Source organism: Carettochelys insculpta, chromosome 18, assembly GCF_033958435.1.
Source record: "Carettochelys insculpta isolate YL-2023 chromosome 18, ASM3395843v1, whole genome shotgun sequence".
In the NCBI taxonomy this organism is placed as follows: Eukaryota; Metazoa; Chordata; order Testudines; family Carettochelyidae; genus Carettochelys; species Carettochelys insculpta.
Genome location: NC_134154.1, coordinates 11,604,283 through 11,626,917, shown reverse-complemented (window position 1 = coordinate 11,626,917; position 22,635 = coordinate 11,604,283). Strand labels below are relative to the sequence as shown.

The 22,635-nt window shown below is 44.5% G+C and overlaps 2 protein-coding genes across 3 annotated transcripts in view; one reads left to right on the top strand and one right to left on the bottom strand.

The window, feature by feature from the left end:
* Window positions 1–1,380: 1,380 nt before the first annotated feature.
* Window positions 1,381–7,972, bottom strand: MRPL40 (mitochondrial ribosomal protein L40). The gene is made up of 4 exons (XM_075012484.1): window positions 7,815–7,972; window positions 5,551–5,634; window positions 4,788–4,943; window positions 1,381–1,879 (listed from the first exon to the last, which is right to left on the bottom strand). The coding sequence occupies exons 1-4, from the start codon at window positions 7,886–7,888 to the stop codon at window positions 1,570–1,572; spliced, it is 624 nt and encodes a 207-aa protein (XP_074868585.1). The 5' UTR covers window positions 7,889–7,972; the 3' UTR covers window positions 1,381–1,569.
* A 3,642-nt stretch (window positions 7,973–11,614) lies between these two features.
* HIRA (histone cell cycle regulator) overlaps window positions 11,615–22,635 on the top strand; it is a 72,645-nt gene continuing 61,624 nt past the window's right edge. For both annotated transcript variants that reach the window (XM_075012761.1, XM_075012760.1), the window contains exon 1: window positions 11,615–11,879. In XM_075012761.1, coding sequence (XP_074868862.1) covers window positions 11,843–11,879 — 37 coding nt within the window. In that variant the 5' untranslated portion in view covers window positions 11,615–11,842. The remainder of the gene's footprint in view (window positions 11,880–22,635) is intronic.

The window sequence follows — 22,635 nt, the reverse complement described above, 5'->3', positions numbered from 1 at the left end:
GCTTCGAAATTGATGCTCCTTGCCGCCGCGCGGCGCGTCCAGACGGGGCTCCTTTTCGAAAGGACGCCGCCTACTTCGAAGTCCCCTTCCCACATGGGAATAAGCGGCGTCTTCGAAGTAGGCGGCGTCCTTTCGAAAAGGAGCCCCGTCTGGACGCGCCGCGCGGCGGCAAGGAGCATCAATTTCGAAGCGCGGCTGCCGCCCGCATGCTAATGAAGCGCTGAATGTGCATTTCAGCGCTTCATTAGTAAACTTCGAAATGGCCATTTGCATGGGCATTTCGAAGTTTGGGGCACGTGTAGACACAGCCATTGTGATGTAAATATTTTAAAAGGATAGTTCAGGTGCTGTTTAATTCTTGTTTCTTACAGTCCTCTGTCTTTCACATTCCCCTTCATCCAAACAAGGACAGTCCCTACTGCTTTGACACAGCACGTATTCATGCTACCCCTCTGCTATTGTTATTAGAGGCCCTCCCCCGCTTCCTTTACATGGGCTAAGTATACAACCATTATGGTTTCCCAAGACCAGGCTGCACAGATAAGGAATTGAAAACTAAGCTCCAGCCCTCTCCATTGACAGTATAGATTAGTCATCAGCACAGGCCAAGCAGCTAGTATTTTCTAGCAATTTGTACAGATGCAGTACTGTGATCCTTTACATAAGGCGCTGCCCCCACAGAAAATAAAGTTGACCTATACCAGCTGTATGCCTGAAAATTATTTTCAGGCATTTTTTGTTTTTACGTAAATTATTACAAAAATAAAAGCTTCAGTTACTTCCAAAGATTAGTCTTATGGCTTTAAGTAAACTAGTTCAAAATGGAATCTCTTATCACATAAGCCATGCAGTATAAAAAGCTGTCTTGTGTACTGCTTTGTTGTGATGTATGTATCACATCTGTTTTCTCTTAATTCTTATACAGACACCTCAGCAAAATGCGAGTTGGAGTTTAACTGCCAGTTTCTCCTTATCTTTACACTACAGAAGGCTGACACATGATTGCCTTAACAATTGTTCTTCATGACATAATGAAGCTCTCAGGAGTTACAGTTTGTCCAGAATAAGGAGTTATTACTCAGAAATAAATGACAGGGGAAAGAAAGATATTTTCCAAGTGGAAAAATAACGTTCCCTGAAGGGACAGTGTGCAGCAGGGAACCCCACTTCAGTTTGTGGCACAAAAATACAGAACAGTAGAACCATCTCCATCCAGTCTAATTGGCCTTAGGGCCAAATCATATAATCAGAATGCTGGAGAAACCACAGAATGGGAAGATGCCATGTTACAACACCAGCTAGTGGCTACAGAAAAGATTGCTGGTTTGTGGCATCCCAGTTTGGTGAATGCAGAGAGCTTTTAAAGGAGGGTCAGATAAACAGGGTTCAATGTATTCTGCTTTTATTGGAGGTTTTATTGTCAAGATGGAAAGTTATAAAAACAAGGTCAGGTGGTGGTATTTTCTTTTGACAGAGATGCATAGAAGGAACCATGTAGTCTCATCCCATAATGTCATCCTTTAATGCACTGAGTATCCCTCCTGCAAGCTGTGTGGCACTCGTCTGATCTCACTGTGTATAGACTTTGGTAATGTCATTGCACTTCCCTTCAGGGGCATAATGCCCAGGAATCGGTGGTGTATAACTAGGCCCCTCTTTCTCAAAGGGAAACAGATCATGATCTCGTTTTATTGCTGCTTGGTAAAGTTCTTCTGATTCAAGACGCAGTTCCTTCAGTGCTTCCTGCTGAGCTGCTATAAGAGACTTCAGTGCTTCCATCTCTGCATTTGCTTCTTTTTGCTTGTACAGGCTCCACTTCTTCAGGAGCAGGATTCGCCTTTCGCTCTCCTCAAAGGACAGCTGGGGGGCATCTCGCACCCTGGCAAATGTAAAAGAACAAAAGAGCTTTTTAACACGAGCTGCTCAAATCCAAAGAACAAGCTTCTAATAAAAACTGCAGTGAGAGACAAAGAGGCAAGTTGGTCCAAACACATCCTAGTCTGCATTGGCTTTGTGTAGGGTCTTTCATCAGAGTATATGACAGAGCTATCTAACACAAGGGTAGTAAAACAATTGTTGATAAGCCACCCCAAGAACTTGGTAAGTGGGCACAGTTGCACTTTTCTAGTGTATTAATTGAGGGGGTACAGAGTCTGGGATAGAGGTTGGGTGCAGAAGGGAGCTTGGGGTAGGGAATGGGGGTGCAAGAGGAGGTGTGGGGTATAGGAGGGAGTTTGGATACAGGCATGTGTTGTGATCTGAGGCAGGCATGCAGGAAGGGGTTGTGACCTGGAACAGGGAATTGGGGTGAAGGGGGGTGGGTTGCTAGGTGCAGGTTCTGGTTCAGTGCTTACTGTAGGGCAGCTTCCAGGGATATCCTTGAGCAGGTTCCCTGGATGCGATGACCCCATACACCTCTCAAAGCAGCTGACTGCTGGGGCCAATGTGTGGCACTGAGCAGCGCACCCCCTGTGGGGAGAATTACAATGTGCTGCTGCAACTGCAAGCACCACCCCTGCAGCACCCATTGGCTGGTTTCTAGCCCATGGGAACTGTGAGGATTATACTGGAGGGAGGGGCAGTGCATGGAGAACCCTTCACTCCCCAGCAGGTGCATCACGTAAACACACACATCCTGGCCCAGCAGCTGGCTTTCAGCAGCAAATGGGGGCGGTGGTAGACAGGGAGTGTGTCTGAGGGCCCCACTGCATCACAGCGGGCTGGGATCCAAATGTTTGGCAGGCCAAATCCAGCCCACCAGCTGTATTTTCCCCACCCCGATTTTACAGCAAATTTTACTTGCCCATTCACCTGTTTGTTTCTAAGTGAGCAAGTAAAATAGCATTCCTGTTATCTGTTACCACCACAGAGAATGGGGAGAAGATTTTGTATTTAAGCACATGCAAAACTGCCAAAGAAATGTAAGATTCTTTTACAAACATTCATTGATACACCTGACGTTATTTTCTTTTAATTTTTTTTAAAATGTAATGGAGCCTAAATTCATGACTCTGCAAGACACCACAAATAATGGACACTGCATTTCCAGATCATTACAGCAATTTGTAAGCAAAATGCAAAGGGTTTAGCATCAGTAGTTAGTGTATATTGTAAGAGAACATTCAACATAGTGTGGTCCATTAACACCTCTGAAGTCATAGAACAAGAAGATGGGGTTAGGGTAGTGGTTCTCATGTTTTGGGATCCCAAAGTCGGTCACACAGTGTTCCCTGTAAGCCATGTTCTTGTGTGACTGCTCAGGAGAGATTCAAGTGCTGCCCAGCTGATTAGCAGAATGCCCATAACTAGGTTTTTATTTCTACTGGTGGTACATGTTCACACATGCCTTGGTGTACATAGAAAAATGTATTCCACGTACAGATGGAAAAAATTAGAGGGAACATTGCTCATGAGCCACTTTTAGTGGGATCACAAGGCTTGACATAAGACTTGCTTGGGTAGTGGGGCTCATGTTACATGTTAATCTGGGTCTAAAGTCCTTGTGTTTTTGTCATCTGCTTGGGACTTGGGAGGGCTCAGGCTTCAGTCCCCTGGGGTCGTGTTGTAATTTTTGTTGTCAGAAGAATGTCACAGTGCAATGAAGTTTAAGAACAGCTCTGTGTGGCTCAAAAACTTACCTTTCACCAGCAGAAGTGGATCTAACAAAAGACAGTATCTCACCTAATCTCTCATTACCCTGAACTGACACAGCCACAACTACTGCATTAACCAAAATCAGTGGCATAATGGGGAGTAGAACTTACAACTTATAACTAAGTCTATGATTTAATCATGGGTATTTGTAATAAGTTATGTGCAATAAAGAAAAATCCGTGCCCCCTGACTTGTCTGTGACTTTTAATGGCAGGTATTTTTAGTACAAGTCATGGACAGGTCAAGGGCTGTGGATTTTTTTTTTAATTGTCCATGACTTACACTAAAAACACCTTTTGTGTTGTGTTTTGATACTATACAGACTAGCACGGCTTTCTCTCTGTTCCTAAAAACACAAGTGATTACAAATGTGTGTGAAGGCAGGCAGGGTCAGCAGCACCAGCTGCTCTCAGCCGCCATGGAACCACTGCTCAGGGGCCACAGGCACAGCAGCTACTGTGGCTGTCCTGGGGCCTCGCAGCTTGGGCAGCCCTGGAGGCAGCCAAATTAGCTCCTACAAGAGTCACTAAGGTAACAAAGTCACAGAATCTGTGGCTTCCATGAGGGACATGACGCCCTACTTAATTCTCAAACTCTTGCTCCAGCCAGTAAACCCCACCCTCCTTAGCAGGTACCAGAACAGTGATACAAATGAACCTAAAATGGAAACAAGAGGGGGCACCAAAGAAATCACATTGATGTTTTCCATGCATCGAGCAGGAGAACATTACAGAAAGTGGAAGACTTTGCTGCCCCTCCTTTCCTGACAGTCTGTGGGCCCAACAGAAACTCATACACATCCATCTCAGTACTTAGCCTGATCTTATCTCTCAGTCCAAGACTTGATCCAACTATCAAAAGGTTAAAAAAAGTATCAAACACCCAGAATTACATTTTTTCCATTAAAAATACAAAACATTTGAAAGCAGTTTGTAGGAGAAACTCCAGAAAAAAATCTAGAGCTTAAAAGTCACAAATTCCTTGATCTTTATCTCAAAATTGACTCCCTTGTATCTAGCAAAAGATGGCTTATGTACAATGGGGTAGCATCAAGAAGTAGAGGGTATTTCACTGCTATTTGCACTTCTCCAGTTCATTATCAACCACAAGTAAAAGCTGGCTGTTCTCCATACCTTGAATCACCCAAAAGCTTGACTGGTATTTCGAAATCCTCAATAGGAATCATTTCTGGCATAAGTTTTTCCAGCTTTTTTATCTTCTTCTTCAGACGCTCCTTTTGCAGTTGTTCCCTCTTTGGATCCACCCTCTTCTTTTTCTTCGGTTCTGCTCTAGTGGAGGAAATTAATGTAATTTTTATCTGTATATACACACATAATAATTAACTTCCCTTTATGTACTAAATCCATACCAGAATAAATGGATGTACCTAACAGGAAATATTTATACATATTGGATATCTGAAAAGCATTCTTTCAGCAAATCAATATAAACTGTAGTACTGTACATTTTATATCAGTCTGTAAACAAAAATAATACTGAGCATTTTACAAACATTAATTAGTTCTCACAGTACCACTGTGAAGTATTGTGCCCTTTTTACAGGTAGAGAAATCAAGACAGTGGATCAGTGACTTGCACAATGCTACAGAGTAAGTCAATGGCCACCAGGTTCAGAACTCAGGTCTTCTTGGTTAGCCTTCAGTCTACCAGACCATGCTGCTTCCTTATGCTACACACATACACAATGTAAGCAGCGTTTATATTTGGATGTTGCCTCAAAACAGAAGTCGTACAGATTAATATTTTTACCTTATTTTACATCTGCGCCTTGCAGAAATACTTATGTTCATTTAAATAATTTAAACTTTCCTAACTTTCTGTAAGGAGGATGTGAACATCTGAAAACAACTGTGGGAAATACAAGTTGTATTTTACCTCATGGGGAGGGACATTTGAAATGCCAGCATAGAAGTCTGCCAGTGATTCTTCCGAAATGGAATGGTACAGGACAGCTGAGAACTAAAGAAAAAAGGAATAAAAAGCATGAGAAGAATCAAATTCAATTAAGTTAATATATAGTGTTTGTAGAATGCCTTTTATTAGTGATTCCATTTGCAGACATACATTATGTACTACACAGAGTTTGTGTGTTCATCATGAGTCAGTCCATCCGTGAATCCATTTGTTCAAATAGTAAGAGCTAAGACCACCAAATTTGGCAGGCAGCTTCCTCAGCCTAATTTAAAGCAAGGTCAGGCTTTGATTGTGCCAGGAAAATGGGATGTGCTTGGAACGGGATTGTTTTCCATAACACAGAAAGGAAGGGGGCTGCTGAAAGGCACAGTTATACTGCAGAATGCCTGACCACAGGAGAGTGGCCAGCTGGGGGGCGGGGGGGGGGGGGGGGGGAACTCTGAATGTTTCCAACCACCATCCCTAGGTAAGGTTCCTATGGTGGTTATGGTTGCCCCCCTCCCCCTGGCTGACTCCCATATCCCACAGGGGAGCCCAATTCACTGTTCTCCCTGGCCTGCCAAAAGGGCAACCCAAGCCACTTCCCCACATCCTTGGTCCCAGAGGCAGAGAGGGTATGTGGACGGGTGGGCAACACAACCCCCGTAGCTGCAGGCAACTTGGTCAGCCACTGCAGCAGCATGGCCCCAGGTGCCTTTGGCAGCTGCTGCTGCAGCAACAGCAGGGCCTCAGGAGCTGCCACTACTGGACCTGTGTGGCCCTCACTGCCGCAAGAGGCCCAGTAAGCTCCCACAGCCCCCTGCTGTGAGCCTCCTGGTCTAAGCCCCACGTGCCCTGCCCTGAATCCTGCACCCCAACACCTCCCAATTCCCTGCCCTGACTCCTGAATCCCCCCCAACCCCATAAGGGTGCAAACAATGCCAAGTAGATCCTCTTGTAATGAATAATCTTCAGTCCCTCCCCAAATGTTTGAGCCTGTCATGAGACCTGGCAGTGATTCAACTGTACCAAACACTAACTCAGCCAACCAACCGTCCAAATTTTGCACAGTTTGAAAGAATTAACCACAAGGGAAAATTACTTTAAAAGAACTACTGCAATTAATTATGTTTCAAATTCCAACGACAGCATATTTGAAGAGTGAAATAACTGATCTTGTGGGCTCTGGAGTATTTTCAGCTTCTCTTTCAGGAAGAGTGATACAGTTTCTAGGGGTCTACAGAGAATGTAATGCCTGCTACAAAAGACAAAATATAATCTCTCAAAGTCTATGCCATCAGCTGGCCCATAGTATTCAGCTTAAGCACAGGCTTCTATAAATCAGACTTGCAGACTACAGCTGCTGGTACCACAACTCTTGTGAGTAATACTCCATCTCTAGAGCCCTGCACAGATACAAACATGGTATCACCATCTGTATCTGCAAAAATTTACTCATACCTGCATCAGCATCCATGAATGCAGATATCTGCAAATTTGTAGGGTTCTAGATACAAAATTTTTTATCAGCTTCGGTAGCCACAAAAATGAGCTGTGGATAACGTCACTGGCAGATTCCAGTACCCATGGATCTAAAGCAGATATCTGTTGATTTGCAGGACTCTCTCTCAATCCAAGCAGGAATCCAACTGTTTTGCAAACCTCAATCCTGATGACATAGGACATGTCTCACATACTTCCAGGAGGGCAGCACCTACAATTGGCAGTGAGGGTAGCGAGGCAGATCAAGATAGTGCTACACATAAAAGGCTAAATATTTCAACAAGGGCCACACTTATGGAAGTTACCTGGGGCAAATTACATCAAGGAAGGGCATGGTATATGGAGCCCTGCCTCGGGGCATCAGCTTTGCAGAAATATTGGTGGTGCCCAGAGCCCAAGCCCCTCCTCCACATAAACTACCCCACCATCCCAAGGCTCTGGGGGGCAGTTGGGGGGCGGGGGGGAATAAAAGCGGTGTGAGCTCTGGGAGCGTTGTTTGGGCGCTGGGTGCAGCCTTTGGGCTAGAGCAGGGGACTGGGGTGCAGGTGCTGTAAGGGATTTGGATATTTTGGGATCAGCCCATGGAGACACCCCCCCCCCGCAAGCCTACTCTGCGACAGGTGGCGATTACGGGGGCTCCTGGGCCGTCTTGAATCACCCGCGGGCAGTAGGCTGTGCCCCAAAGGCCGCACGCCGTGTGGGGGAGGCCAGAGACGGGAACCCGGGGGTGTCGATGGCCCTACCTGAGCAGGGAGCTCCCCGCTCCGCCCCGGACGCCGGGGAGCAGGCGCAGCACCCCACAAGCTGCCGCCAGCATGGCTCTTACAGGGCCCGGGTCACCCGGGCAGCTTCGGCTCCACCGGCCCGCGCCACTGCTGTGCGCCAGCAACTGCGGCCGGCTGCACACTGCTCCCTGCGCCCCTCGTTCCGCCTGGCGAGAAATCCGGCCCAGGGGCGCGGAGCAGCGTGGTGGCTAAAAGCCGGGGATAGAGGCTCCTTGCACTGGCACTGGGGCAGCTGAGCGCCAGCGACAGGACTCCCGTGGGAGTGGAGGGCGCGCTCGGGGAGAAACACCAGGCAGGTGCGGCGGTGGAACCACTCAACGTCTCTGGTCTTTGAGCCGCCTGCAGCCCTTCGCTCCTCAACACGCTACAGGCTGTGAATCCACAAAATATCGTAAACCCAGGCCCCTCCAACCCTGACCCGCCGGAATAGGCACCAGTAACGTGGCTCCCTTTAATTTCTGGAGCCAGTGGCTGTCTTCAATTGAGAGCGTGATCTCTAGTTTGTCTTTACCCGGGTATTCCCAGCGTGTTCCCAAATACAGCTCTTAATACCTGACATAAAAACTAACAGCAAGTCCCCAGGAGGTGTAGATGGGGAATCAGATGACACTCCAACGTGCAGAAAGATTTGAAGGAAGTGGAATGAGGTTTTTAAAAAATCAAGACTATTAAAATATTTGCATGGAGAAACTTTTAATTATCTGACTATGAGAGATGCTTAGATCAGACTTCCAAAGATGAAATCCTGGGCCCATTCTAGTACATGGGAGAGTTGCATGTAATGTTAATAGGGCCAGTCTTTCACCTTAAGTATCAAAGCAATCAGAGAGGTAGCCCAGTTTGTCTCCATCTTCAAAAACAACAAGAAGTCCTGTGACACCTTGTAGACTAACAAATATTTTGGAGCATAAGCTTTCATGGGCAAAGACTCACTTGGTCAGATGCATGTGACAAAGTGGGTCTTTGCCCCTGAAAGCTTATGCTCCAAAATATGTTAGTCTATAAGGTGCCACAGGACTTCTTGTTGTAATCAAAGGGATGTTTTCTTTCAAATCTGTTAAAACAATTCAAGTCTTTCCTTGAAAGCCTTTCTGAAATTAAACAAAAAAGCAGTAACTTTAAAGATGAACATAATAATTTATTCGGTGATGAGCTTTCGTGGGACAGACCTGGAAATTCTTTTTTCAGATCTGGAAATTCTGATAAAGTAAACTGGCATGATGAAAATGTAACAGAGACAGAAAAAATTGTATGAAAACTGACAAAAGAGAAGGAGGGGGGTGAAGGATAGGGAAGAGGAGGGAGAAAAAGCCCTATTAAGACACTTGGAGTAAGTAATTTTCTTCTGCCACTTCCCCACTCTTTGCCCCCTTCCTTCTGTAGCTGGTTTGTCAGTTTTTATTTCATGTTTTTATATATGCTAATTTTTGTTGTTCCATTTTACTTTTCCCAGAATTTCCAGAGCTGAAGAAGTGAGTGTCTCACAAAAGCTCATTATCTAATACATTATTTTTTTAGTCTTTAAAGTACTGCAGGACTGCCTTTTCTTTTTGTGAAGATACAGCTACCTCTCTGTGACTTTCTGGAATTAGTTAGCAATTTTCAGTTTGGCTTTCTGAAACTAAGCCACTGAAGAGATCAAATTTGAACTACTGGTTAACAAATATAGGAACTGACCTCACCAAGAAGTTGTGTATGCTCATCACAGGCATCTGTGTTTAGAGAATTGAATGCTGGGGTTTGACATATAATCCACTAGTCCCTTTGACTTGGCTGGCACATGGATTCTTAAATCCAGCAGCTGGACATACTACCTTCCAAAACTGATGCATAAACATGCAAAGTTAGCTTCCTTCCTCTTCTATGCAATGCTCTCAGCTATAATGTTATATCTTTTTTAAATATAAAAAAGGAAGAATTGTGAATAAGTCATGGACTCTTGTGCAGGATTCTTTAGCTGAAAAGGTGATAAACGAAAATACAGCATTTGGAACCTACGTTTAAATTAAGCATCTCTGTGTTCCCTGAGTTATTAAACAAAAATCAGCTATTCAAAGTGTAGGCAATTTTTGGCCATTGTTGAATATTCTAGATCTAAATGTATTTGCCATGGCTGAAATAATTAACATCCTTTCCATAAGTGGCATTGTTCTTTGGACATTATAATGTGAATATAGATACTTTGAAATATCAATGGAATGATGTATCCATGTAAAATTAATGATGTAAAATTTGTGGAAATTAAAAATAAGAAGAGAATTCCACTTACACTTACAGACATACATTACTTACTACATAGAGTTTGTGTGTTCATCATGAGTCAGTCCATCTCTGAATCCATTTGTTCAAATAGTAAGAGCTAAGACCACCAAATTTGGTAGGCAAATTTGGGGTATATGCCAGACAATAATTGAGAGTGCTTAGGGAAGAACTTCACCTAGGTAGCCTAGGATTGTGAGCTCAATCCTTGAGGGGGCCATTTAGGCATCTGGGGCAAATTAGAAATTATGTTTTCTGAAGGGGAGCTCTAAAGAGGAAGGTGAGAAAACTGTTCTCAGTCATGTCAGATGGCAGAACAAGCAGCAATGGTCTGAAGTTAAGGAGGGAGAGAAGTAGGTTGGATATTAGAAAACCTACTTCACCAGGAGGGTGGTGAAGCACTGGAATGCGTTGCCTAGAGAGGTGGTGGATTCTCCATCCCTCCAGGTTTTTAAGCCCCAGCTTGACAAGGTCCTGGCTGGGATGACTTCATGGGGGTTGATCCTCCTTGAAGCAGGGGGCTGGACTAGATGACCTCCTGAGGTCCCTTCCAGCCCTATGATTCTATGATCTGTGGTCCCAAATAAGTGCTGTGTTTGCAGAATTGGAGACCAGATTATTAGAAGTTTTTTTTCCTGTTAATGTCTTTGGTTTCTGTCAACTTAGCCAGTGCAAACAGACTAGTTACTTTCACTGACATGTAACTACCAGCCGATCTCCACAATGCAATTGTCAGTCAATCCAAACCTTCCCCTAACTTTATCCTGGGGAGTCATTCAACCCAGAGCTCCCTACGCCCCAGATCTGCCCAAGGGAGGGGGAAGGGTTGTCAGTCAACTCCTCTCCCCTGGGGATAGCAACAGAGAGCTAGTCCTGTTAGTCTATATACTATCAAAACAAAAAAAGCAGTCCAGCAGCACTTTGAAGACCAACAAAACAATCCACCAGGTGGTGCGCTTTCGTGGGACAGACCCACTTCTTCAGACCATGGGTCTGTCCCAGGAAAACTCACCACCCGGTGGATTGTTTTGTTAGTCTTTAAAGTGCTGCTGGACTGTTTTTTTTTTAATCCTGGGGATGTGTGTGATAGTCCACACCCCCCATCTCTGCGCGGGGGAGGGGGAATGGCCAGCCCCGATCATACCCCTCGTGGGAGGGTGTGGCGGGGGTGAGGCTGTCCCAGCTCCGCTCGGGGGAGAGGTTGTCAATGTCTTTCAACTCAACCCAGATCTGCTCCATCCCTGAACCCAGACCCGCCCCTGAGGCGCTGGAGGGTCCTGGCCCGAGCTTCCCGCCGCCCGCGCAGGGTCGCTCTACCTCATACCGGCCCCACGGGGCAGCGACGGCGGCGGGCGGGGGCGCTGCTTTCTACCGCCCTCTCCGAGCCCGGGCAGCCGGGCTCGGGGCGGCTGTTTCCCGCCGGGCCGCTTAGGCGGTTGCCCGGCGCTGACTTCCGGCGTTGCCGGGGAGCCGCTGGGAGCCGAGCGGGGGATGCGGCCGGGAGGAGGCGGCTGGGGCAGGGCCGGGGCCGGGGGATGGAGCAGCGCTGAGGCGGCTCCGGCCGGGGCAGGGGCCGGGCAGCGCGGAGAGCAAGAGCGGGCCGAGCCCATGGCTGCCGGCTGCCGTTGAGCCGAGCCGAGCCGCCGTCTCTCGGAGCAGCCCGGAGCCCGCCCGCCCGCCCGGGGATCCTGGGGGCACGGGCCGGCGGGGGCCCCGGGCCGGGGACAATGAAGCTCCTGAAGCCGACCTGGGTCAATCACAATGGTGAGTGCGGGGCCCGGCTGGCGTGTCAGCCGGGGTGTCCCGGGGCCAGGGCGAGGTGCCCCTGCCGGGCGGGGCGCAACCGGTACTGACCGCCGCTGGGCGTGTGCGGAGCGCGCTGCGGATGGGGCCACCGGGCGCTCGCGTGAACTCCGCAGTGAACCTGCTCAGAGTGGTTCCCACCCCCCCTGCCCGGGTCCCAGAGCAGCGCGCCTCGCTGCTGCCTGGACTCCAGCCCCCGCCCGACGGGGCCGCGCTCATCGGCGGATGGGACGCTGCGGGGGAAAGCTGTTGGGATGGGAAGTTTGAGCTGTAGGGGCAGCCCGGCCCGTGATCGCCAGGGGCTCTGTGTGCAAAGACCCACGCAATGGGCAGAGCTGAAAATTAATTAGCTTTGTAGCCGCTTAGTTAGTCCTAGTTCAAGTTAAACATTTACAAGCCTTTTGCACGTTAACTGCCCCTGTGGCACATGGGTTTGCTTCTTCTCTAAAGCTAATGAATGTCGCTGTTCGGGAGCATAAACTAATCCCTAACCACGTCTGGTGTGAGCAACTGCAACACAGTAGCAGATAGGGAGAAGTGGTGGAACTTGCCAAATAGCAAGATAAGGATACATTCTTGAGCACTCCAAACATGTCTGGAAATCTGCTTTTCTTGGCTTGTGGATTCTTATATGTTTGGAAGGCTACAGAGAAATGCCATGCAGATCGTTTGCTAAAGTGAAAGGAATGAAAATAAAATGAAACTGTTTGGTGGAGAAACATAGTTTCCAAAACACAGATTGTGCCTTGCAACCCTGCTTCACAAAAATGTCTGTAAAGGAGATCTGTGAACTGCCCTGTAAAGGCCAGAATGATGTATGAAGAGTAAATTAAAGTGACTGTTGTTGGGGAAATGGTGTTTCATGTGCCCATAGGACAGAGCTCTGTTTTGTTTCACAAGTATACTTGCAGTTTTCATTCTGGGAAACTTTTGATACGATGAAAATAATATAAAGGTATTAAAATTGTGGGTTTCGCAGCTTTCACGCTGGATAGCGAAATGGTGTCATTCAAGGGCTGCTCTGTTAGAATTTTGAGCTGCTTGGAACTAACTGATCAATACAAATATGAGCTAATTCAGTGTTTATGTAAGAAAAATGTATTTTGAATTAGTGTGCAAGAGATATGCAGGTTTCCACATGCCCCTGTTCCATTCTGGGCTTTGTGTTGGAATTTATTGAAGTTCTGCACAAATGGGTATTAAACTGAGGTCACCAAAATCAGTTATGTTTTAATCAGTTATTTTGTATATTTCTGTCTTCAGATGTGTCCAGCTGCTGCAGTTGCCCATTATACTTCCTGTAAATTAGTCCTGTAATACACAGCTGTAGAAGAATATTATTCTGAGATATTACTCTACACACTATGGGCTTGTGTACACTTGCCCCCAGCATTGACGGGGGCGTGGTAGTCAGGGTCAGGGAGATTGCTAATGAAGTGCTGCGGTGAATACGCAGCACTTCATTAGGCTAATTTTTCCCCACAGCAACTTCGAAGCTTCAAACTTCGAAGTGCTGGCATGCGTGCAGCCACGGGCACTTCAAAATGCCTGTGCAACTTCAAAGTCCCTTTACTCCTCAAAATTAATCTCAAAACCTACAGTCCAACTACAATTTTATGCTAACTTAGTTAAAAGACAAGAAAAGGTGTGTGTAGCTCAACATTTTGAAGAGCAAAGGGACTTCAGAGTAGCACAGGCACTTAAAAGTGCCCATGGTTACACACATGTCGGCACTTCAAAGTTTGAAGCTTCAGAGTTGCGGTGGGGGGAAATTAGCCTAATGAAGTGCTACGTATTCACCACAGCACTCATTAGCCATCTCCCATGGCCCTGAGTGACGTGTCCCCTTTGAAGTTGGGGACAAGTGTAGACCCAGCCTATCTGTTTTTCAGAATGCACATGCACATGAGCAATAGCATCAGATTTCATACTAAGATTAAAAGTCACTGCTTTTATACTGTCTTTTCTATCATTTTTATAGTTGCATATCATAGATTTGTGAATTATGACCTTCAAGAACAAAGTGTTGTCAGTAGGATTTAGAGTGATGTATGCATACGCAGAAGAATGTTATAATTCCTTAGCAACATTTTTAATATGCAGAGTATTGTCAGTGACTTACAATCAGTAACAAATAAAAATGTGGTGTCTAAATTGTCACCATGGTGTAGTAGTGAGTGGAACAAGTATGGTCATGTAAAGAGTTAATTTTGCACATTGAAACTGCATGTAGAGATACTTCATCACAATTTGTTCTGCCTATACCTTTATTTTGATAGCACAATTTATACCATAATATAAACTTTTAGAAACTCGAGTTCATTTATTCCTAGTGACTAGTATCCACAGGAAAATGAATATTGTTCAGATTGGACAATTTGGTGGCTTATTGTATGAGTTTATTATAGAGGCCAGTTAGGTGAAGTAATCTCTTTTCCAGGGCAAACTTCTGTTGTCGAAAGAGACAAGCTTGTGAGCTACACAGACGTCTTCTTGTCTTTTAACTAAATTAGCATAAAATGGTAGTTGGACTGTAGGTTTTGAGATTAATTTTGACCTTGATTCTGCAAGGACTTACACACATGCTTAATTTGGGTGGCTATTCCTTGCTTGACTAATACAAATATAGTAGTAGGAATCTGTTACTGCCCACCTGACTGGGATGGGGATGGTCATTGTGAAGTGTCCAGGGAGGTTGGAGAGGCTATAAAAACGAAAACCCAATAATAATGGGGGATTTCAACTAGCCTTGTATTTACAGGGAACCTGTCACCTCACAAGGGGAGCAGAGGTAAAAAATTTCTAGACACCGTTCATAACTACTTCTTGGAGCAGCTAGTCCTGGAACCCGCAAAGGGAGAGGCAATTCTTGATTTAGTCCTAAGTGGTGCATGAGGTCTGGTCCAAAAGATGACTATAACTGAACTATTTGTTAATAGCAACTGTAATGTGATTAATTGAACATTGTGTGGTGGCAGGGGAAAGGGAGAATACCAAAGAAACCTTCCACAGTAGCATTTAACTGCAAACAGCACAAAAAAGAGGTAGCCACTAAAATGGAAACAAAAAGGAACAGTCAAAAGAGTACAAAGCCTGTAAGCAGCATGGAAATTCTTAAAACATCATCATAACAGAGGCTCAAATTATATGTGTAACGCAGATGGGAAGAAAAAAAGCCACGTAGCGGAAGACTTTTTTTCACATATTGGAAGTCAAATCCTACTGAGGAAAATATGAATATAAACAGTGGCAAAAGTCAAGTGTAAAAGTAAAACTAGGTAGGACAAAAATAAGTCAAAGAACAACTCATAAGAGACAAAAACTAACAGCATTTCAAAGGGTTTCCTCCTTATGAAATACAGAAAATAATTATTAGGGCCACTGGATGATCAATATGCTAAAGGAACTCTCTGGGAAGATAAGAGCATTATAGAGAAGCTAAATTAATTTTTTTGCATTGGTCTTCAACACAGGGCATGTAAGGGAGGTTCCCACATGTGAGCCATTCTTTTTAGGTGGTACACTGAGAAAATATCCCAGTTTGAGGCATCAGTAGAGGAGATTTAGGAACAAATTGAGCAGTTTAAAAATACTAAGTCACCTTGACCAGATGGTGCTCACCCAAAGTACTGAAGGAACTCAGATATGAAATTTCAGAACTAATAATTGACATATATAACCTGCTGCTTAAATCAGCCTCTGAACCAGGTGACTGGCAAATAGGTAATGTAATGCCAATTTTTAAAAAAGGCTCTAGAGTTACAGTTACAGGCTAGTAAGCCTAAATTCATTGCCAGTCGAATTGGTTGAAACCAGTAAAGGTGAAAATTACCAGACACGTAATAGATAGGCTGGGTCTACACTTGCCCCCAACTTCGAAGGGGACATGTCACTCAGGGCCATGGGAGATGACTAATGAGTGCTGTGGTGAATACGCAGCATTTCATTAGGCTAATTTCCCCCCGCCACAACTCTGAAGCTTCAAAAATACTTTGAGGAAGAGTCAACGCAATTTTCATGAAGGAAAAATCATGAGTCACCAATCTATTAGAATTCTTTGTACAGGGCAAGAAAGATATGGAGAAGGGTGATCCAGTGGATATAGTGTACTTGGACTTTCAGAAAGCCTTTTATAAGCTGTTAAGCAAAATGGGCAGTCATGGGGTAACAGGGAAGGTCCTCTCATGGATCAGTAACTAGTTTAAAGATAGGAATAAAAGGTCAGCTTTCACAATGGAAAGAAGTAAACCATGGAATCACCCCAGAATCTGTGAGGGTCAGGGTAGTTCAACATATTCAAAAGTGACCTGGAAATCAGTGAAGTGATGGCGGTTTCAGATGATAAGAATAATTAAGAGTTAAGTTCAAAATCGATGGCAAAGAATTACAAGGGAAATCTTGCAAAACTGGACAAGAACATGGCAAATTAAGTCCACTGTTGATTAATGCAAAGTAAAGCACACTGGAAAACGTAATCCCAACTATACATACAAAATGATGTGGTCCAAAAAAATTAAGACCACTCAAGAAAGTGATTTTGGAGTCACCGTGGTTAGTTTTCTAAAGATATTTGCTCAGAGTGCAATGGCAGTCAGAATGTTAGGAATTATTAGAAAAAGTATGGATAAATAAATAGAAAATATGATAATGCTGTTACAGTAAACTCTGTTTTAACCAGTGTCAGAGGGGTAGCCGTGTTAGTCTGGATCTGTAGAGCAACGAAGGGTCCTGTGGCACCTTATAGACTAACAGAAAAGTTTAGAGCATGAGCTTTCGTGAGTTAACTCACTTCTTCAGATGCTGGTCAGCATCTGAAGAAGTGAGTTAACTCACGAAAGCTCATGCTCTAAACTTTTCTGTTAGTCTATAAGGTGCCACAGGACCCTTCGTTGCTCTGTTTTAACCAGCATTCTATCTGGAATTCTCAAATAATAGGCATTTAAGTTAAAGGTAAAGTGGTGAAATAAATTTAAGGTTAATTTAAAGGTGAAGTAAATTTTAGTTATGCTTCATATAAGCACAGTACATTTATAGTGAAATTTAAAATACAGTGTACAGTATTATTTAGGTTAAGGATAAAATAAATTGTAGTTACATTTTCCATAAGTACAGTAGAGTTAAAGTAAATACAAATTCAGCAAATAGCGTGTTTACTGTGTACAATACTACTGCTGTTGGTAAATAAAGTACTCTGAATACGTTTTTGTTTGTTTAACATCTAAACTTGTTTTTCTTTAGCGCCCTCCCTCTGCATGCCATCAAAGCACTGCTATGGTTCAATTGGCACCCTCTGCCAATTGCAGGTATACAAGCACAGTTAGCAAAACTACCCTATGTCGAAGGACTGTGTGGGTTACGACAATTTTATGGCTCACTGAGATGGCTGGCCACTCATGTGGCCCACTCACTAGCCTAGGTGGCCCATCACTGAGCTAGACCATCTCTGGCAGGTGTTTGTCTAATCATCTCTTAAAAATTTCCAAGGATGGAGATTCCTCAGCCTCCTTAGCCAGTTTATTCCAGTGCTTAACCACCCCAACAGGGAGTATTTCCTAATGTCCAACTTAAATCTTTTTCTCCAGTTTAAGGCCATTGCTTCTTGTTCTATCTTCAGAGGTTAAGACAACATAAGAATATAAATCCATTGTATGCCCACACTTAGAATATTTCGTGCTGTTCTGATCACCCCATTTCAAAGAAGCACTGCAAAGGGCAACAGAAATGAGTAGCAGTACGAAATAGCTTTCATATGAGAAGAGATTAAGACAGGGACTGATCAGCCTGGAAAGGAAATGAATAAGGGGAAATAGATAAAGGTCTATAAAATCATAAGTCATGTGGAGAAAGTGAGTAAGGAAGTGTTATTTATCCCTTCACATAACAAAGAACTAGGTGTCACTCTGAAATTAATAGTCAGTAGGTTTGAAGCAAACAAAATTGTCACCTTGTGAAATTCATTGGTGCAGGGAAGTTGTGAGCCCCCAAAGTATAACTGAGTTAAAAAAAAGGTGTGTTCATGGACATATGTATGAATGATGGTCAGGGATGCAACTCCATACTCTGGGATATCTAAACCTCTTGACGGCCAGAAGCTGGGAATGGAGAATGAGATATGGATCACTTAATAATTGCCCTGTTCTGCTCATTCCCTCTCAAGCATGTGGTTCTGGCCACTGTTGGGCTTGATGGACAATTACTCTGATCCTGTATGGCCGTTCTTATGTAACTTTATTACTGAGCACAGTCCATTGATGTAAGTGGAAATGGCAGTTATATTAAGCATATGTGCAAGTGTTTGCATGAGTGTAGTCTCAATATAAAGAGAACTTTTTATCAGTGTATGTTAAAAATGTTTTTACTATGAGCCTGAAAAAGTTAATTACTGAGCAAACATGTCCTCTAAATGAAAGGTTACACTGATCAGAAAGAAAGTGAAAGTATTATAATTTGAGATACTTGGCTTGATTTCCCTTCCGAAGTTTCTGCTAGATTAGTATTACACATGTAGGTTTTACAATTTATGTTTAATCTTAAAATACTGATCCTGAAAGCCAGGGGTCAGCACCCTTTCTGAGGTAAAGTGCTGAAATTTGACCTTTGGAGCTCTATATGTGGTCTGCGTGCTTTTTTTAAACTCTTCAGTCCCCCAACTTTCTGAGGGTTCTGCCCTTGGTCTCTTTCTTTTCTTCCTTAACATTTTACCTCTGGGTAATCTTGTTCACTATCATATATTCAACTACCATGTCTGTGCTGACAACTCTCAGACCTATCCTTGTACTCCAGACATGTGCTCATCTGTCCAAACTAAAATCTCAGCCTCTCTCTAATATCTCCTTGTAGAAGTCTACTTGTGATCACAAATTCAACATGCTTAGACCAGAGCTCATAATCGCCATCCTCCTCTGATCTCTCCCTGTTATCTCCTCTACCACGGACAGCATTACCCTTCTGGCCTGTTGCACATCATCTTCAGTTAGGACTTCTCTGCAGGGCCTCACATCTAGAGACAACTACACGTGTCCAAATCTTGCAAGGTCCTTCTGCATATCATTCCTAAGATACAGCCTTTTCCATCCACATTACAATAACTCGTGTCCAGGGTCTTCTCATCTCAGTTACTTCAATGTCTTTTTATCTGGCCTTGATAAATGCAATTTTGCCTTGCTTGTTTGCATTCTAAATTTTGCCTCAAAGATCATTTTCCTGACCCATCACTTTGCTCATGTCAGCTTCCCCTCCCTTGGTGTTCACGCCTCCAGATCAACTGCTGGTAGTAAGCCTCACCCTTGCTGACTGAGCTAACCTTGTTATCCCCACCCTTGCTCTGGCTTATTTATACCTGTCCCTGCAGATTTCCAAGACCAGCATCTGATGAAGTGAGTCTGTGCTCATGAAAGCTCATGCTCAAAACTTTTCTGTTAGTCTATAAGGTGCCACAGGACCCTTCATTGCTATTCCTCTCTTTGAATCTCTTAGATTCTGTGTTTTCACAAACACTAAAATATATACCCAGTGTTGCTTGGGTCTTTAACTTTTTTTTTTTTTAAATAAAATGTAATGTACATACTTCATTTAACTCATTGCTCTGGGGTGGGGCAAAGGGTGAGGGGTTCAGTATGTAGACTATGTGAGGACAGAGGACCAGCCAAGTCCTCTCCCATTACAGCAGCTTGGGGCCAGGTGATAAACAACTCTCCATGGCTGCTGCAGCTGCACAGTCAGGGGAGGGGTGTATGTCTCCTGGCAGGAGCAGATCCAGGTTTGTCTGCCCCCGTGCTCCCCAGCCAGAGTGAAGAATGCAGCAAACTGTGCACTCTGTCCTGGCACAAATTGGGGGTGGTGGGAAGTATCAAACCTCCCTTTCCACCGTCCTCCCTAAAAGGCTCCTGGGTTGGGGCTGTCCCAGATGTGGGGATGTGTGCCCCCAGCTAGGCCCTTTCACCTGCTTGGTGATTGTCTCTTCTCTCTTTCATTTCATGAGAAGCAATTCAATTCTAGACGCAGCAAAACCTTGACCTTTCATTAAGTCATGATAAAAGGAGGTCGCATACCAGACTTTGTGGTCCTAGCTCTTGCTATTTGTGAGGCATTTTTGAACAAACAGACTCACAGATAAAGTCTCTCAAATACATAGTACATAAGGTACTCATCTTTACTTCCAGGGCCTAAGCCAACCCTACCTATTATCCTTCATTCACAACTGAGATACAGAATTTCATCTCTGATTGGCCAGTGGTGCCAACCTCCATTGACTTCGATTTTTCTCACAGGCACTTTTATGCATTTGCTTCTGCTGTCCTTTGCACTTGGGAGGAGTTCCGCATAACCATCCTCAAAGCTACTCCCCTTTTAAGGCCTGGTCTACACTAGGGATCAAAGTCGATCCCAGATATGCAGTTCTAGGCTTGCCATTAGCGTAGCTAGAATTGACGTTTCAGGATTGACTTTGTACCCTGGTGTAGATGAGGGCTCTTCAGGCTCATTTGCCAACATCCCTTTCTCCATGTGGCACAGCGGAGTACGAGGGTCAACATCTGAGCCCAGAGAGATTGATTTTGCCACTTCTTCACTGATGCAGGAAAACCAAACTCCAGCGAATTGAATATGTGGTGCTTTGAACCCACCGTAAGCTTAGACATGCCCTCAGTCTCTCTCCAGAATTTTCCCTTTCCATGATGCCTACAAAAAACTTGACAACCATTAAGTTGCTGATATCCAGAGACCACTGGCTTATTGTTTCCCTATAATCCCTGCCCGTTCGTCTTCACCTGCTGTTCCTTCTGTTATACTTAAGTTGTAAGCTCTTTTGGGGCAGTGAGCATTCTTTTAGATTTACGTGTTTTACATGCCCAGGACAGTGGGGCTGAGGCCTGTAGCTAGAGAGCCTAGGTGCTACGTACATAGAAATAAAAAGACTCAAACTAAGGTGTTCCAGCTGACAGTGCTAAGCACTATCACTATATATTTTTTCTACGTTAAAGTTTTACTTTATTGAACTGACTAGAGCTAAGCATTAATGTATTTATGATTTCTATAGAAATAATCAGGTTTGTTCACTAAAAGGGATATTTCTGATTTCTAACATATCTGGAAGTCTTACTGTGTTCATCTGAGATGATATACATTTATAAGTCTATAGGTGAACAAGACAGGATTTCACTTTGCTAAGCTAATTTATATTACCTTTTCTGAGTACCTATTGTAGGCACATGTTAAATTTTTTCTTTCACTCCATTTTGTTGTAGAATTCTTGCATTCTTAATGTGCATTTCATGTAGTTTTTAATGTGCAGTTCTATTATTCTTTTAATATGTTCTTTCATTTACCTTGGAGAGCAGGGAAGAAAATTTGATCGTACAGTTAAATAGGTAAAAAACATTAGGGCCTTGGCCATTTGCTCTGGTTTTTCTTCCTTTATTATTTAATTCAGCATCAAAGGGCTAAGCAGTGTGAAAAGTATGCAAATCATATTTCTCAGTTCCCTATTGCAAGGTGAGCCATGCAAAGAAACTCTAGAGCCGTGTTTCTTAGTCTATGTCTGCACTACATGGTAAAGTCAATTTTTAAGGCAGTTAGCTCAATTTTACAATGTCGCTCTTTTCATTGTAAGTAACATTAGGCCAATTTTAGGAAGCTCGAAGGGCAATATTAAAACACCATCAAAATGACTGGGCATAGTGTCAAGCTCAAATTTAAAAGGTCAAATTAAGGCAAGTGTGGAAATGCCATCTCTTTAAATCAACTTTATTGGCCTCCAGAGGTGTCCTGTATGTATCCCACAATGCCCTGCATTTGTCTGCTCTGGCTGTTTCCATCTCCACTGCTCTCCAGGTTCACAGGAATATGGTAACAGGAAATCCACTAATTTGAATTTGGCACCAGGAAGCCCATGGCGGCTAGGCTATGGGGGTCATGCTTGTATGAGAGGCCAAGAAACTTCTTTCTTTATTGTCAGTGCAGTGATCACATCTACCCTTGAAAAAATAGCCCCAACATGGAGTGGTGGCTTCTTCCCTGCACAGGATATAGCAGGAGAGGCTGAGGTAGGTTTTTCAGGGCTGGTGCCAGCTCGTGTCCAACTGCACCACATGGTGGCTAGGCTGTGGGGGTCATGCTTGTCTGAGAGGCTGAGAAACTTCTCCTCTGCAGTTCACATTTGTACTGGGCAAGTCCCCCGGCAGGCGCCATGCAGTCGCCGTCTATCTTGTACCCAACCACATCATGTGGCTAGCCCCAGACCCAATAAAAACACCTGCCTGTGGAACATTGCAGACCATACTGCCAGACAGCACCACGTCCTGGCTTATGCGCAATGAGTGCTCCAAAGGCAGGAAAAATTTTCATGGGCTGGCTGTCGCTGGGGGGGGGTCTCTCCCCATGGCAAAGGATTTTGGGGGATGGCTGTTGCTGGGGGAAGTCTCTTCCCCCACCTCCTCATGGCAAAGATTTTCAGGGGATGGCTGTCCTGGGGAGGGAGGGAAGTTTCCCCCAGTGGCAAAGGCTTTCAGGGGCTGGTCGTCAGCACAGATCACAGCTTGTGATATCTGGCACCCCCATGACACCCCTTGTAGGATCCCCCCCTCCCCCGCCAGAGCAGGTTGCTGAGGGGACCCTTTCAACTGGCCCTTCAACCTACTCCCCACCCCACCCCTTGAGACCCCCGGCAGACTGGTTGAACAAATCTGCGTAATGAAGTGGGAAGCCAAAAATCCTGCAT